Below are 14838 nucleotides of genomic sequence, written 5' to 3' on the forward strand. Positions count from 1 at the left end.
GAGGGCAGGGTCCCACAGCCTTGGACTTTGCCCCGGGCTCGGAGTGCCCCCAGTGGGGATACAAGGAAGGTGACGAGGGCTCCTGAGAGCACCAGGGCAAGGAGCACAGTGACGGTGAGGAAGTGGGGCCAGTAGGACTTCGGGGCAGCCAGGGCGGCCCCGCCGCCAACCCTGGTCAGCGGGGCCTCCATGCGCTCCCGGGGAATGCCCGCCAGTTTGGGGTCCAGGGCCAGGGGCTGGTCCTGACTGTGCACCCAGTAGGAGACCACAGGGTACGAGAAGTCATTCTCAGTGGCCCAGCACTGATAGAGACCCCCCGCCCCATCTCGCAGAAGCAGCAAGAGGGAGCCATTGTAGACTGTGGTAGGGGCCTCTGGGATGGCTTCTACCCCGTGACTCCAGTGGTAAGAGGCCAGAGCCGAGCTCTGGGGACAGGGGAGCTCCAGGATGGAGTTGGGGACAGCCAGGACTTCTTTAACTGTAGGGGAAGGAAAGGGGCCAAAGGTTAAGGGGAGAATGCAGGCCCCGACATTTGGGGCCCCATTCCTGTCTCCGACTTCTATTTCAAGTCCTAAACTCAACTCTGACCCCTTTCCTGTCTCCAGTCTGGGCCCCAAACTAACCCCCAGTTCATCTGACTCCAGCTCTGACACCAGAACCAATTTCAACCCCAATCCTGAATCCCAGCTTAGAATTTCTATCCCTCCACCCTACAGCTGACATTCAAATCCATCCCAACTCTGGGTATTCAGTTCTCAAGCCAGGCAGATGCGAAGGGAGAAATTGATGCAGGAGTGTCCCCACCACTGGAAGTCCTCTCTAGCCTTTGCACCTCCTCTGGCCCCACACTCACTGATTTGGGGGCGGCTCCTGGGCCCCAGACTCCTGCCCATGGGGCCACTGGCACATGCCCACTCTGGGTTCCCTTGCTGCATGTCCTGTTTCCAGGACTTCCTGAGGAGAGAAAGCAAAAATTATCCCTTGAAACAGGCAAGAGTGGGAAGAGGAGGGAGCAAGAGAGGGAAGTGCAGTGGGGAGAAAGATGGGTCGGGGTGACAAGGTAGAACAGAGATCAGGGGAAGAGAAGCCCAGGGTGGGCTGAAACAGCTCAACAATGCTGGGTATAACTCCATCCCTGGAGGAGCCCCCAGAGGCTGGGCGTTGTCTTGGAGGCGATGTGTTAGTATTAGGTTGATGAAAACGTAATTACGATTTTTGCATTGTTGAAATTTGCCATTTGATATTGGAATACATTCTTAATAAATGTGGTTATGTTATACATCATTTTAATGTATATTTTTTGCTTTATGTTTTTTGCTAATGACCTACTACTTGATGTTTATTTTATATTTATTTTGGACTATGGAAATAATATTAGACAAAAAGCAAATATGAGCAATTTTCTTACTCGAGTTCAAAATGGGTCGTAAAACGGCAGAGACAACTCGAAACATCAGCAATGCATTTGGCTCAGGAATTGCTAGCAAACGTACAGTGCAGCAGTGGTTCAAGAAGTTTTGTAAAGGAGACAAGAGCCTTGCAGATGAGGAGTGCGATGGCCGGCCACTGAAAGCTGACAACGACCAGTGGAGAGGTCATTGAAGATGATCCTCTTACTATTACACAAAAAGCTGCCAAAGAACTCAATGTCGACCATTCTGTGGTCACTGAGCATCTGAAGCAAATTGGAAAGATGAAAAAGCTCAATAAGTGAATGCCTCATGCGCTGGCCACAAAGCAAAAAAATCGTCATTTTGAAGTGTTGTCTTCTCTTATTTTAAGCCACAACAAGAAACCGTTTCTCGATCAGATTGTGATGTGTGATGAGAAAAGAAAAGTGGATTGTATACTATAACCAGTGACTACCAGCTCAGTGGTTGGACCAAGAAGAAGCTCCAAAGCACTTCCCAGAGCCGAACCTGCACCAAGAAGAGGTCATGGTCATCGTTTGGTCAGGACCTTTTTTGGTGCAAGTGTGGCTTTGGGAAGTGCTTTGGAGCTTCTTTTTGGTCCAACCACTAAATGTCTGATCCACTACAACTTTCTGAACCCTGGCGAAACCATGACATCTGAGAAGTATGCTCAGCAAGTCAATGGGATGAACTGAAAAGTGCAATGCCTGCAGCCAGTTCAAACAAAAGGGCCCCTTCTCCACAACAACACTCAAACACATGCCACGCAACCAACACTTCAAAAGCTGAACGGACTGGGCTGCAAAGTTTTGCCAAATCCACCATGTTTGCCTGACTTCTTGCCAACCAACTACCACTTCTTCAAGCAACTTTTTGAAGGGAAAACGCTTCCACAAACAGCAGAAAATGGTTTCCAAGAGTTCATCGAATCCTGAAGCACAGATTTTTATGCTACGGGAATAAAGCAACTTATTTCTTGTTGGCAAAAAATGTATTAATTGTAACAGTTCCTATTTTGATTAATAAAGATGTGTTTGAGCCTAGTTAAAATGATATAAAATTCACAGCCCCAAACCGCAATTACTTTTGCACCAACCTCACAGCACCTGCAAAGAAGGAGCCCAGAAGCACATACAGGGTAACTGGCACTCACAGGATAGGGGTGGGCAGGAGGCGGCAGGTTTGAGACTCAGGGTCCCAGGCACAGTGAGGGTCCCGGGCAAGGACACAGTCCATACAGCTCTCGTAGACACTACAGTTGGCTCGAGGAACCTTCCAGATGCCTCCTGAGAAGCCTACAAACACTGCTCCCTGGAAAAGAGATGAAGCCTGTCAAGTCACCCTGCCACATCTAGTAAGGACCTAACACCCAAGGTCTGCCCCCCTGGAGACCTCATCTGAGGATCAGGCCCTTTCCCACCTGGGTAGGGGCCAGCTGCAGGTTGCGAACAGGTTCAGGGTCAGGGAACAGCTGAATCTCCTCCACCAGATAAGCACTGTGGTCCCCACTCACCACAGCCTTGTGGAGGGAGCCTGTGCCTGTGGAGAGAGAGAGTTGAAATCACCTAGCCTCTCATGCTTGCTCTCTGACTCCAGATGGCCTCCCCAGCTGTCAGAAAGTTCCTTCTGGGACTTCTCTGGTGGCCCAGTGGTTAGGTCTTTGGGCTTCCATGCAAGGCGTGCTGATTTGATCCCTGCTTGAGGACCTAAGATCCCACATGCCTTGAAGCCAAAAAAAAAGAAAGAAAGAAAGTTCCTTCTGAAGTCTGCACTGGACACAGATCTGTCAGACCATTTCCTTCCGTTGCCATGGAGACGGAGCTCTCGTAAATGGCTGGAAATCCCTTGCCTCTCAGTCCTTCCTTGGAAACTGCCTGATCAAACTCCAGCCCTAGAGGAACCAAACTATCCCCTTTCTTCATGGATATGTGGACTTTTAATCAGTTCTGGAGAAAATCACATCACCAGCCTCCCTCACTTCCGTCAAGGGTCTCTACTCAAAGTTCAGTAAGGTCTACCCCGACCACCTTTTCAAATTACCACCTTTCCAACAAGCGTTCCTGACCACCCCATCACACTGTTCTACTTATTTTCTGATCTCGCAATGTACCAAGTAACTGACTCCTTCAGTATGTTTATTGTCTGTCTCCATGCACTCCAAAAGGAGCTAGCTTTTTGTCTGTTTTGTTCTTGTCTGTGTACTCAATATAGGCACAGCTGATGTCCTAAAAGAAAGAAGGAACCTGACGGGCTTCTTCTACTAAAGCTCAAGGTCATCCACCTTAGCCAGGCCCTCAATACATATGCTTCGCAATCTTCCCCATCCCCCCACAGACCGTCTCTCCTTCTTTCCACAAAGAATATTTGAATCTACTTCTCTCTTCTCAAACCTGCCTTTTCCATCCCTCAGTCCCCGCCACTCATGACCTTGTGTTCTCCTACTTCATAGAAAACACAAAAGCCTTCGCCTAAGAGCTCCCTCTACTTCCTGCCCATCTTCTCCCTCCCCAAGTCTATACACCCCTCCTCTATCCTCCCTTACATCACCTTTCTAGCATGGTTTCCCCCATAAGATAGATAAATAAGATAAACAGTTCTTGCTAAGGTCACCAAAACCCTTCATGCTTCTCTACCCCACCAGACTGAAAGTTCAGAAAAGTTAGGGATGGGGCTCTTTGGTTCCCCTGCTATATTTTCAGAGCCTAGCTGGGTGCCAGGCACAGCGCAGGTGCTCTGATAAACATTTGCTACTTCGTGATAACCTAGAGGGGTGGGATGGTGGGAGGTCCAAGAGGGAGGGGTTATATGTATACGTATAGCTGATTCACACTGTGGTACAGAAGAAACTAACACAATATTATAAAGCAATTATCATCCAATTAAAAAAAGAATTTGTTGAGTGAATGCATGAGTGAATGGACTCAAAGGTCTTCCTCCTCAACCTGAGTTGCAACCCTGGCTCCAGCCCCTTGAGGGGTGCCCTGGAGCCCTCTACTCACTGGTGCCCAGGTACATGACCAGATGGCTCTGCCCGTCGATGCCCTGGGCTGTCTCCACCGCAAGCCATGTGTACTCTACACCAGACTTCACCAGCAGGGGTGTCCCCACCACTGGCTCATCCATCAGGAAATGGTCCTTCATGAAGGTCAAGGCTTTATCAGAGGAGGGGCCCTTGGAGCACTGAAGGGGGAAGGAGGCAGATCAGGTCAGCTTTCTCCTTTCCTTCAACCCACCCGTGGCTTCTTCTCTCCCTCCCTCCCCTTTGGCTAATCTCCTTTGCCTCCCTCCCTCTTGGCAGTCCTCATTTCAGGATTGGGATTAAAGCTGGACTCTGGAACTGCCTGGCTTTAAAATGCAGCGTCTGAATTCAGCATGTCTGAGGTTCCTTAACAGTGAAATGGGCCTATTACCAACACAGCACAGACTTGCTATGAGGATGCAAGCGACTTACATGAAAAGTAATTAGAACAGTACTTGGCATGAAGTAAGTACTTGATAAGCTTTAGCTGTCATTATTTCTACCCATCATCCCCGTCACCAAGGATGCCCGGCCACCAGCAGAATGTAGGGTGAGGATCCCCTGCAGGCAAGGACCACCCTGAACTCATGTCTGTAGGACCAGGCTTAGCATAGGACCTAGTACTCAGTTGGGGCCCAATAAATGTTCACAGAGTCAATAATGGAATGCAGTCTGTCACAAAAAGGGGTGGTATAGCAGGGAGTATTTTGCATCATGGTTTGGCATGAATTGGATGCACGACTCGGGGAGAGTCCCTTCTCCATTCTGGGCCTTCTTTTTCTTACCCATAAAATGAGGGGGTTGGACCGGCTGTTCTCCAAAGGCCCTGCCAACAACAGCATACTGCAGCTCTGGGACACCTGTGTCCTGATCAATGGTCACGATTCTTGTCCTCCGTTTCCAACAGCACTGTCTTAAAGCCAGCCACAACTGCATCACCTCATGCTGTGTCCTCAGACAAGTTACCCTACCTCTATGAGTTGCAAATTCCTATCTGTAAAGTGACGCGATAACATCTGTATCTCATTTAGATGCCAGAATGAGCACATGTACCTACTCTCGCTTCCTCCCAAAGGGATTTTTTTTTTTAAAGACATATGAGAACATGAGAGGAGGTAAAAGCAGCCACATTTGGGAAGCTGGAAAGCAAATGAACAAAAGGGAAAGACTTAGCAGGAAAAAAGAATCTTTCTAAGCCAGCCCAGGCTTAAATTTTTATTTATAAGGCAGAATTTCTGAAGTTCATAAATTAGTGGCCTCAGTCCCCTCTGGAAACGGGGCAAAAGAAAGGCTATATTTGAAAATCTATTTAAGAAGCAGGCAGACTTCTTCCCAGCTCCATGCAGCTGAGTAACTGTCCCTTCCATACCCTGGCCCAGGACTGGAGGTTTATTCTCTAGAGAGGATAAGGCAGAGGGACTCTGGTTGGAGGACAGCAGAGAGGTGACACACCATGATGAAGGCAGGGGATTAAATGCAGGTAGACACAGCACCTGCTGAGACTCTTCCCCCACCCCCAGCCTTTCTTCCCCATGACTCCCAGATCCCAGGAGCCAGACCGCCTTACTCCAAGAGAAGACTAGAAGAATCTGCTCCAGGAAAGCTGACTAAAGGCCCAAAAGAAAAGACTTAAAGATACTGATATTGAAGGTCTCCAGTAAAGCAGCCTAGCCAGCCCATTCACAGTGGAGTTATCATGGAGTTCAAGTTGCCAAGTCATACCCAGGGTGCAGAGTTTCCACAGCTTCAAGGCCCCCTCCCTCATAACTATGAGTAGATAGCCAAGGATGACCAAATATGTGAGTGAAACCACAGACATGAAAGATATAAAAAACAGAGACATGGAAAAAAATTAATAAACTTTAAGAGGAAACAAATGATTCAGAGAAAAGAAAACTTCACAGCGAAGTATCATTATTACCTTAAGAGAGAGAAGTATGAAAATAGCATACCCATGAAGCAAGAACATACATAATGCTTCAAAAGAGGAGTTCTTATTCCAACGAATGCAGCCAGAGATTATAAATGTCCTGAAAGAAGACCAAACTAATACAAGTTTTTATTTTGCTCCCCAAAGTCAAACTTTAAGAGCAAGTTTTTATGATCAAGTTTCTAGATCCAAACACCAATTTATAGAAAATACTTAAACTCCGCCACAGCAATGCAAAATCATCAAGATCCAGACTGTGGGAAATTCTACATAATGAATAAATTGTAAGAGAAAGAAAGAAGTTGGAAAGGGAACATATAGACTAAGAGAGACTGAAAAGAACAACCAATCCAAACTTACAGATCTTATTTTGATTTTGATTTCAAAAACAAACTATATTAAAAAAAAAAAACCTTATGATATCTATGAGACTATTAGAAATTTGAATACTTTTGCATATTAGGTTAAGAAACTATTATTAATTTAGGCGGGGTAGGGGGCTTCCCTGGTGGCTCAGATGGTAAAGAATCCACCTGCAATGCAGGAAACCTGGGTTCAATCCCTGGAGAAGGGAGTGGAAACCCACTCCAGTATTCTTGCCTGGAAAATCCCAAGGAGCCTAGCGGGTTACAGTCCATGGGATCACAAAAAGTCAGACACGTCTGAGTAACTAAACATGCATGCATGCATTATTTTTTTGGTGTAATAATGGAACTATACATTATTTTTTTCAAAGCCCTTATCTTTGGTGATACATACTAAAACCATTATGGATGAAGTAATGGGATGAATGGTAGCCACCCAAAGGTATGCCCATTGAAAACCTGGGAGTGTGACTTTATTTGGAGAAAGGCTATTTGTAGATATAATTTAAAAATCTCAAGATGACTCATTCTGGATCACAATGGGCTCTAAATCCAACGACAAGTGTGCTCATAAGAGAAGAGGAGGAGACACACAGAGATAAGGCTACGTGACAGCAGAGGCAGAGACTGGAGTGAGGTGCCTACAAGCCAGAGAACACCAAAGCCTGCCAGCAGCCAAGGCAGGAGTGAGGCCCAGAACGGATTCTCTCTCAGGGCCTCCAGGAGGAGCCAACCTTGACTGCAACTTTGATTTCAAACACCTGGCCTCCAGAATTGTGAAGGAATAAATTTCTTGGTGTTCTTGGTGTTTTACACCACCAAGTTTGTGGTAATTTGTTATGGCAGCCACAGGAAACTAACACAGATGAAATGATGCCCAGAATTTGCTTCAGAAAATAAGAGGGGAAGTGAGTGGGATAGAGATGAAGTGGTCTGATTGGCGAGGAGTTGCAGCTGGCTGATGGGTGTATGCTGCTAAGTAACTTCAGTCATGTCCGACTCTGTGCAACCCCATAGACGGCAGCCCACCAGGCTCCCTAGTCCCTGGGATTCTCCAGGCAAGAACACTGGAGTGGGTTGCCATTTCCTTCTCCAATGCATGAAAGTGAAAAGTGAAAGTGGAGTCGCTCAGTCGTGCTCTTCACGACCCCATGGACTGCAGCCTACCAGGCTCCTCCGTCCATGAATTTTCCAGGCAAAAGTACTGGAGTGGGGTGCCACTGTTTAGAGGTCCATAATACTATTCTGTCGGAGAAGGCAATGGCACCCCACTCCAGTACTCTTGCCTGGAAAATCCCATGGACGGAGGAGCCTGGTAGGCTGCAGTCCATTGGGTCGCTGAGGGTCGGACACGACTGAGCGACTTCATTTTCACTTTTCACTTTCATGCACTGGAGAAGGAAATGGCAACCCACTCCAGTGTTCTTGCCTGGAGAATCCCGGGGACGGAGGAGCCTGGTAGGCTGCAGTCCATGGGGTCGCTAAGAGTCAGACACAACTGAAGCGACTTAGTAGCAGCAGCAGTATACTATTCTGTCCACTTTTTATATGTTTAAAATTCTCTATAATAGAACGTATTTATAAGACATATACAAAGCTCAAAAAATCTAGGAAATTAAATATGTTAGCAGAAATTTAAAATCTGACAGAAGGATCAGAAGATAAAAAAATTGAGATACTCTCTTAGCAAGTAGAACAAAACCAAAGACTTGGGAAAATTCCTAAAAAGGATTTTAAAAGTTATAGGACCAACCAATCCAGGGGGTTCAGAAGGAAATGAGAAAACATCCCAACAGTAGAATATCCTCTCCATGAAAAAAGAGATTTTTGTTTTCTTCACTACTATGTCTTCATTGTCTACAATAGTGACAGGTGACCTTAAAAAAAATGTATTAAATGAAAAGGTAACAGTTCAAGCAACAGGTTAACAGTTCTTTTCAGTTCTTAGAACTGAAAGAACTAAATTTCCAGGCCTAAGGGGCAAAGTGAACACTCGGACCATGAATGAACAAGATCCCATCAAGGCACAATATCATGAAATTTCAAAATAACCAGCAACAACAACAAAAAAATAACCAGCAACACAAAAAAGGTACGACAAGATTCCAGAGGGAAAAACAGATATTCAAAGCTTTGGGGATCAGAATAGCTTCAGACTTCTCAAACAGTAGCACTGTAAGCTAGAATATAATAGAGGATGCCTTCCAAGTCTGAAAGGAAGATTATTTTTTCCTAGAATTAAAATAGATACAACCAGGCAAACTATCAAAGGTGAATGTAGAATGAAGACATTTTCAGACATTCAGGGTCTCAAAAAAATTTACCTGCTGTGTATTCTTTTCCAGGAATTTACAGAGGCCATCCTGGTGGCTCTAGTGGTAAAGAACCCACCTGCCAATGTATTGAGACATAACAGACACGGTTTTGATCTCTGGGTTGGGAAGATTCCCTGGAGGAAGACGTGGCAACCCACTCAGTATTCTTGCCTGGAGAATCCCATGGACAGAGGAGCCTGGCAGGCTATAGTCCATAGGGTCGCACAGAGTCGGACACAACTGAAGCAACTTAGCACCCACCCACCCATCCTCCACTAAAATAAGACAGTGAAAGAAAGAAAAAATAGGAAGTTGTGGGATGCAAGAAACACCAGATTATCACAAGAAAGAGGCAAAGGGAATGCCCAGAATGATGAGGAAGGGAGCTTCCAGGATGGCAGCTGTGCTCCGGATGTACATGAGATGAAGATGTAGTCAAGACTGCAGCAGATAGAAAGGATTTCCAGGAAAATGAAATTCTTAGACTACCAAATGGGTCTGTTTTCAAAAGAGATTCAGTTAATTGAGGTAGAGTTTGGGGTTGAAATAAAGATAAGAGCTTAGAAAACAAAGCAAGAAAAAAAAAATCAAGATAATTACTAACCCCAGGGAAAATTTTTTTAATTATGCAAAAAGGAAAAATAATCATGGCCTACTATATGGCTCAGTTGTGAGTAATGAATCATAATATAAATACTGGCCTGACCAAACTGACTATAAACCAATGCTGGGAGATAAGAGGTGGGTACAGCAGTGTGCTGGTAAGGCTGCTCTGGGGTGATGATTTAAAGTGTTTGCTGATTTCCATAATGTATTATTCCCACCATGGATAATTTCAAGCTATCAACGTAATGTCACTGAACTCGGATTTGGAAAGAGATGCACAAAGGGTTCTTGCTAGTTGCTGCAAGTCAGCTCCAGCTCATCGCTGAGTGGGGGGTGGGGATGGGGAGACACGGTTAAATCTTCACCATCCACAATGGGAATTCAATAGCTGCTGCCTGAAATGGAAGCAGCAAGGAATAGGAATAAACGTATTTTGAGATTTGGAGATAAAATCAAAAGAATCAGCTAAAAGAGTTGAAGGAGATTGTCTCTAGAGAGGGAAAAGTGCTGGAGAGAGGAAACTGGGCTGCTGTTTGTAACCAACCATGTAAATCTCCTTCGAATGGTGTACATATACAACTCCAATCCAAAAACAAAAGTTAAATAAGAAATGCAGATGAAGAGGCCCAGGCAAGTCCCTGGCACAGCCTGTGCTCCCTTGTTTTTTCAGTGATATACCCAAGCATATGGTGTGCACTTAGCTGGGGTGCAGGGGTGCTGTTCTGTATTTAGGACGGGGCTGGACACCATGGATGTGGAACGTGGGCAGCTGGAATGGTGAATATCTGAGCAGACAGGACTTGGGGGTGTGGGGAGCACTAGCATTTATGGGGCACTATCACGCAGTGAGAGGTGCTTTGACACATATATGTCTGGGGGAGGCGGGCTTTACTCATTGCATGGATAATACTCACACTGCCTGGCCGTGGACTGATATCAGGATATTCATAAGTAGTCCAGCGTGAAGTCTCTTTGTCCAATTCCTTATACTTCCCCTCAAAGACACTCTTGATGTCCTTGAGTGAGAAAGCACAGACAGCAGAGCTCCTGGTCCCACCAACGTGCCTGGAGACAGCCAGAGGGGAAGTTAAGTTGTCTGTAACCTCCTCTGCTACACCTCCCCCTCCCACCTTGGCCCACTTTTGGTGAAAAACCCCAGAAGGGGAGAAGTATGAAGGGCTGGGTCAGTCCCCAGCCGAGAGGCGATAAGAGCTAGGAGAGTCCCAGACTTTATCCCATTTTAGGATCTGAGGTGTGGTTATCCTTAATGAGAACTAATTTGGGCTCAGGCCCTGGGGCGTCTCCTGTGTGGCCTGCCCAGACTGAGCCTCTATGGGAGAAGCAAAGTAGCCAGCTCCCAGACAGGCTCCAGGTGAAGCTCTCCTCCCTGGGGGTCCAGTGTATTCTTGGTCCTCAGAAAACCAAACAGAACCCAACTACAAGACTATTTTTATTCCTTCCGCCCTGGTCTGTGGAGACAAAAGCTCTGTCTCTATTGTTTTGTTTTAACCTGACGGTGGCATAAACCATATTCTCAGTCCTGGAAGCCACAGATACCAGACCATGCTTACAAAAGATATCTTTGGTACCTGACACATTGTCAGCAGACGCCTGAACACTGTGGGAGCCAGACCACAACAAATAAGTCTCAATCTCCAAGCAATGACTTTATTTTTCTCTTATGTTGTTGATGGTGTTTCGCTCTATGCTATGACCACTAGGAAGTTCACAGCTACAGGTGTCCCAGCATCCGCAACTGTGTAAGTGATAATCATCTGTAATGTGCAGACTCCATCCCTGGGTTCTCTCATTCTCCTTTTATTTCCATTTCCTCATAGGTTTATTTTATTTTAATGTTTGCCTTTTGTAAGCTGCCTCCTATCCTTTTTGGAACCAGGCAGGACATAAACTAATAAGAACCTTTCTGAGCTTTATTTTCCCTATCTACATTGAGCCCTACATTAAGGGCGTGAGTCAAATTCCTGGGAGATGGTGATGATCAAATGTCTTCATATGTGAAGTGTGGAGTTTGTGCTTCGCTCACATCAGTTCCTACCCTCCCTGGCGGGCCAGGGAGCTGACCCCAAATCCCACTTCCAACCCCCACGCTCTCGCCTAGTTGCTCACCACTGAGAGGTAAAGACTGCGTAGACCTGGGGATCGGTGGAGGAATTGTCTGCCAGCAGGACAGCGTGACGGATAACGTTGAAGGGAAGTTGTTCCGGCTGGGTGCAAAGCAGCTGGGCCTTTAGGAAGGTGGTCCACTTCTTCTGCAGCAACTTCTCGCCACCCACGTCATTCTAGGGGCACAATCTAAGAGTCAGAGGGTGCCCCCACTGCCCACGCGTGACCACGCCCTCTAACCCGCCCCTCACCCCATTGGACCCTAAGCGCCCAGCCCCTCCTCTGCCATCTCCCCCATTGGCTTCTCCACGGCCAGCCCCGCCTCCCACCAGGCTGTGGACCTTGCAGACTTGGGCCACCCGGGAAATGCGAAGCTTCTCGAAGAACTCAAACTCGCTAGCTGTCTCCTCGAAGAAGAAGTAGACGACCTGGGTGGAAGGAATGGCTGCCACGAAGGAGGCGTCCGCTGCACGGGAAGGGCAGATAAGCTAAGAGACGGAGCACCTAGGTGTCCTGGTTTCCCCTTTGGGAAAACCCTTGACTCTGAAGACTAGAAGGTACTATGGCCCAGATCTACAGCTGATCGAGGTGTGGCCATGGGTGGGGGGAGGTACTTTAATTATTTACATAAGATGAAAGCTTCCCGGGTTTCCCTGGTGGCTCAGTGGTAAAGATCTGCCTGCCAGTGCAGAAGACAAGCATTTGATCCTTTGTCAGGGAAGATCCCATATGCAGCAGCTAAGCCTGTGGGCTTCAGCTATTGAACCTGTGCCCCAGAGCCAGAGAGACCCACAACCACTGCGAGCCCATGTGCTGCAACTACTGAAGCCTGCCTGCTCTAGAGCCTGTGCTTCCCAACAAGAGAAGCCACCACAATGAGAAAAGCCCATGCACTGCACGCAACTGGAGAGTAGCCCCTCGCTCGCCACAATCAGAGGAAAAAAGCCTGCGCAACTACAAAGACCCAGCACAACCAAAATTTTTTAAAAATTAAACAGTTTTTTTTAAAAGATGAAACCTCCCCAGGACAGGAGGTCTGTCTTCTTCCCTGCAGTACCACCTTGCATATAGTACGTCTCAACCAATGAGAGTTGAGTGAATTAACAGCAGTTCAGAGTGCCAGGTCTCCGGGACTTGGGGAAGGGGGCCAGACCTGTGCTGGGTGGAGCTGAGGTCCTTACGTTGTAGCCAGCGGAGGAAATTGTCAGTCTTGAGGACAGGCTGGGATCCCAGGGTGCGCAACAAGATGGGCTCACTGCCCAGGAAGTTGTTCATGGTGCCGGAATAGAGCATCCCATCTAATGTGAGGAGAGGAGGGGGGACCCTGTCAGTTGGAGGGTGCCCCTGCCCTTCTCAGATCTGCCTCTGACTGGGGTCAGCATTCACATCACTCTCTGGCCTTCTTCATTTGTTCTACACCTTCCCGTGGAGTCCCAAAGCCCAGCTCACAGCCCGCCCTGAGCACTGTTCTTAGGTCCTCCTCCCACAGGGACTGGCCAACTTTATGGCCTTCAGTGTTTGGCACTTTCCCCGCCTTTCTCTGGCTCCTCCCTCCCACACCCAGCTGAACCACTCGCCAGTTAGAATCACTCATTGTTTCTCCAGGATGGCTGTTCTGTTTCTACACATGAGGGCATACCCTTTTCTTCCAGGAACACTTTCCCTGCCCACCTACCTGTCTTTCAAGGTCCCACTCAGTCAAAGGCCACCGGCTTCAGGAAGCCAGGGGGTGGGGGGAGTGATGGTTTGTGTCCAGGAGGGCACAGCACCATGATTTCCTCTTTGCAGTCCCTACGTTTCCTAGCCCAATGCCTGGCACACCGGAGTGGCTGTTCATACAGAGTCTGCTTGTTGAACAGAAGGTGACTCTCAGGCCTCTTTCCTGTCTGAGACCCTTCCAGGACCCTCCCATCTCTGTGCATCCCTCCACATCCATCTTGCCCCACCTCCTTTGTGGCAGCTTCATCTGGTTGGGGTGCCTGATACTCCCTCTGATTTTATGCTCTGAGGCTCCTGGCTTCCCCTCCCTTTGTCCTCTTGCCTTTCAGGAAATTGTCAGATTCCCTGTGTCACAGAGTGACCAGGGAAAGCAGTTATTGGGATGGACCAGGGAAACCGATACTCACCTGCCATGACAGCCGTGTGCTTATGGGTGGGGTCGAAGGGGCTTTGGCCTTTCCCCTCCACAACCCTGTCCTCCGAGATGGGCAACAGTCTGGAATCTTGGAGTTCCTAGAGAGGGGGAAGTGGCTGGGGGGGCCAGAACGCCAGAGTCTCACGTCTGGGAAAGGAGGGACACGAGGGAGGAAGGGGTAGGGGGTGCAGAGGAAAATTGACCTGGAGCTCGGAAGCTCACAAGGACCCTGGGCCGCAACATCAGAGTTTTTCAGAGCTGCAGAGGATGAGCTGGGGTGGAGGTGAGGCGGGGCCTGAGAGCCGGCGCCAGATAACTCACAATGAAGGTACAAGCAGGGCTGAAGGCAAACGTGCCGCAGGCGTAGAGGTGGGTGGAGTTGAAGGATACCAGGACACGAATAAAGTTGAAACACTGTGTCTGCGGGAGAGAGACAGTTCAGGCCTCCAGAACACTTGCCCCAGACTCCCGGCCCCTGGAGGACTGCTCCTTCACTTGCCAGGAGGGAGAAGGGCTGGACAGTGCTGAGGCAGTCCCCATAGGTCTTTATAGAACAGCAGGCCACGTGATCATGATCCTCTAGAACACGATCACTCAAACAAGCATCCTCTGCTGCCTGCCTCACCTAAGGTCATCCAGTGATGGCCTGGGGACACCAGGGCTCTCTTGCAGAGCCCCAGTATCGCCACCCCTACTTACCTCATTGCTCTTCCTCTTAAAGGCACATTCACTCTTTTTTCTGTCACTGGCTGGCCAGGGGATCTGAAGTAGGGCATTGGGAAAGGGGAGATGAAGGGAATGAGATCTTGAGCTCTCTGACCTACTACCCCCTCCTTGGCTCTGGTGTGAAATCACCAGCAGGCATAATGGTTAGTTACATGCTGGTAGGCTGTAAGAACCTCGCTTTGTGACCCTGGCTATTACTCTAATGAT

The 14838-nt window shown here is 48.0% G+C and overlaps 1 protein-coding gene across 1 annotated transcript in view; it reads right to left on the reverse strand.

The window, feature by feature from the left end:
* Positions 1 to 14838, reverse strand: part of SEMA4A (sema domain, immunoglobulin domain (Ig), transmembrane domain (TM) and short cytoplasmic domain, (semaphorin) 4A) — an 18205-nt gene that overhangs the window by 156 nt on the left and 3211 nt on the right. Inside the window, exons 3-14 of the mRNA XM_010838432.1 lie at positions 14605 to 14667; positions 14227 to 14325; positions 13898 to 14003; positions 12953 to 13069; positions 12113 to 12237; positions 11775 to 11947; positions 10562 to 10712; positions 4412 to 4592; positions 2833 to 2951; positions 2566 to 2723; positions 854 to 954; positions 7 to 478 (exon numbers count right to left, since the gene is read on the reverse strand). Of these exons, the coding sequence (XP_010836734.1) occupies positions 7 to 478; positions 854 to 954; positions 2566 to 2723; positions 2833 to 2951; positions 4412 to 4592; positions 10562 to 10712; positions 11775 to 11947; positions 12113 to 12237; positions 12953 to 13069; positions 13898 to 14003; positions 14227 to 14325; positions 14605 to 14667 (1865 nt within the window). The remainder of the gene's footprint in view (positions 1 to 6; positions 479 to 853; positions 955 to 2565; positions 2724 to 2832; positions 2952 to 4411; positions 4593 to 10561; positions 10713 to 11774; positions 11948 to 12112; positions 12238 to 12952; positions 13070 to 13897; positions 14004 to 14226; positions 14326 to 14604; positions 14668 to 14838) is intronic.

This window comes from Bison bison, unplaced genomic scaffold (assembly GCF_000754665.1).
Source record: "Bison bison bison isolate TAMUID 2011002044 unplaced genomic scaffold, Bison_UMD1.0 scf7180017864093, whole genome shotgun sequence".
Lineage (NCBI taxonomy): Eukaryota > Metazoa > Chordata > Mammalia > Artiodactyla > Bovidae > Bison > Bison bison.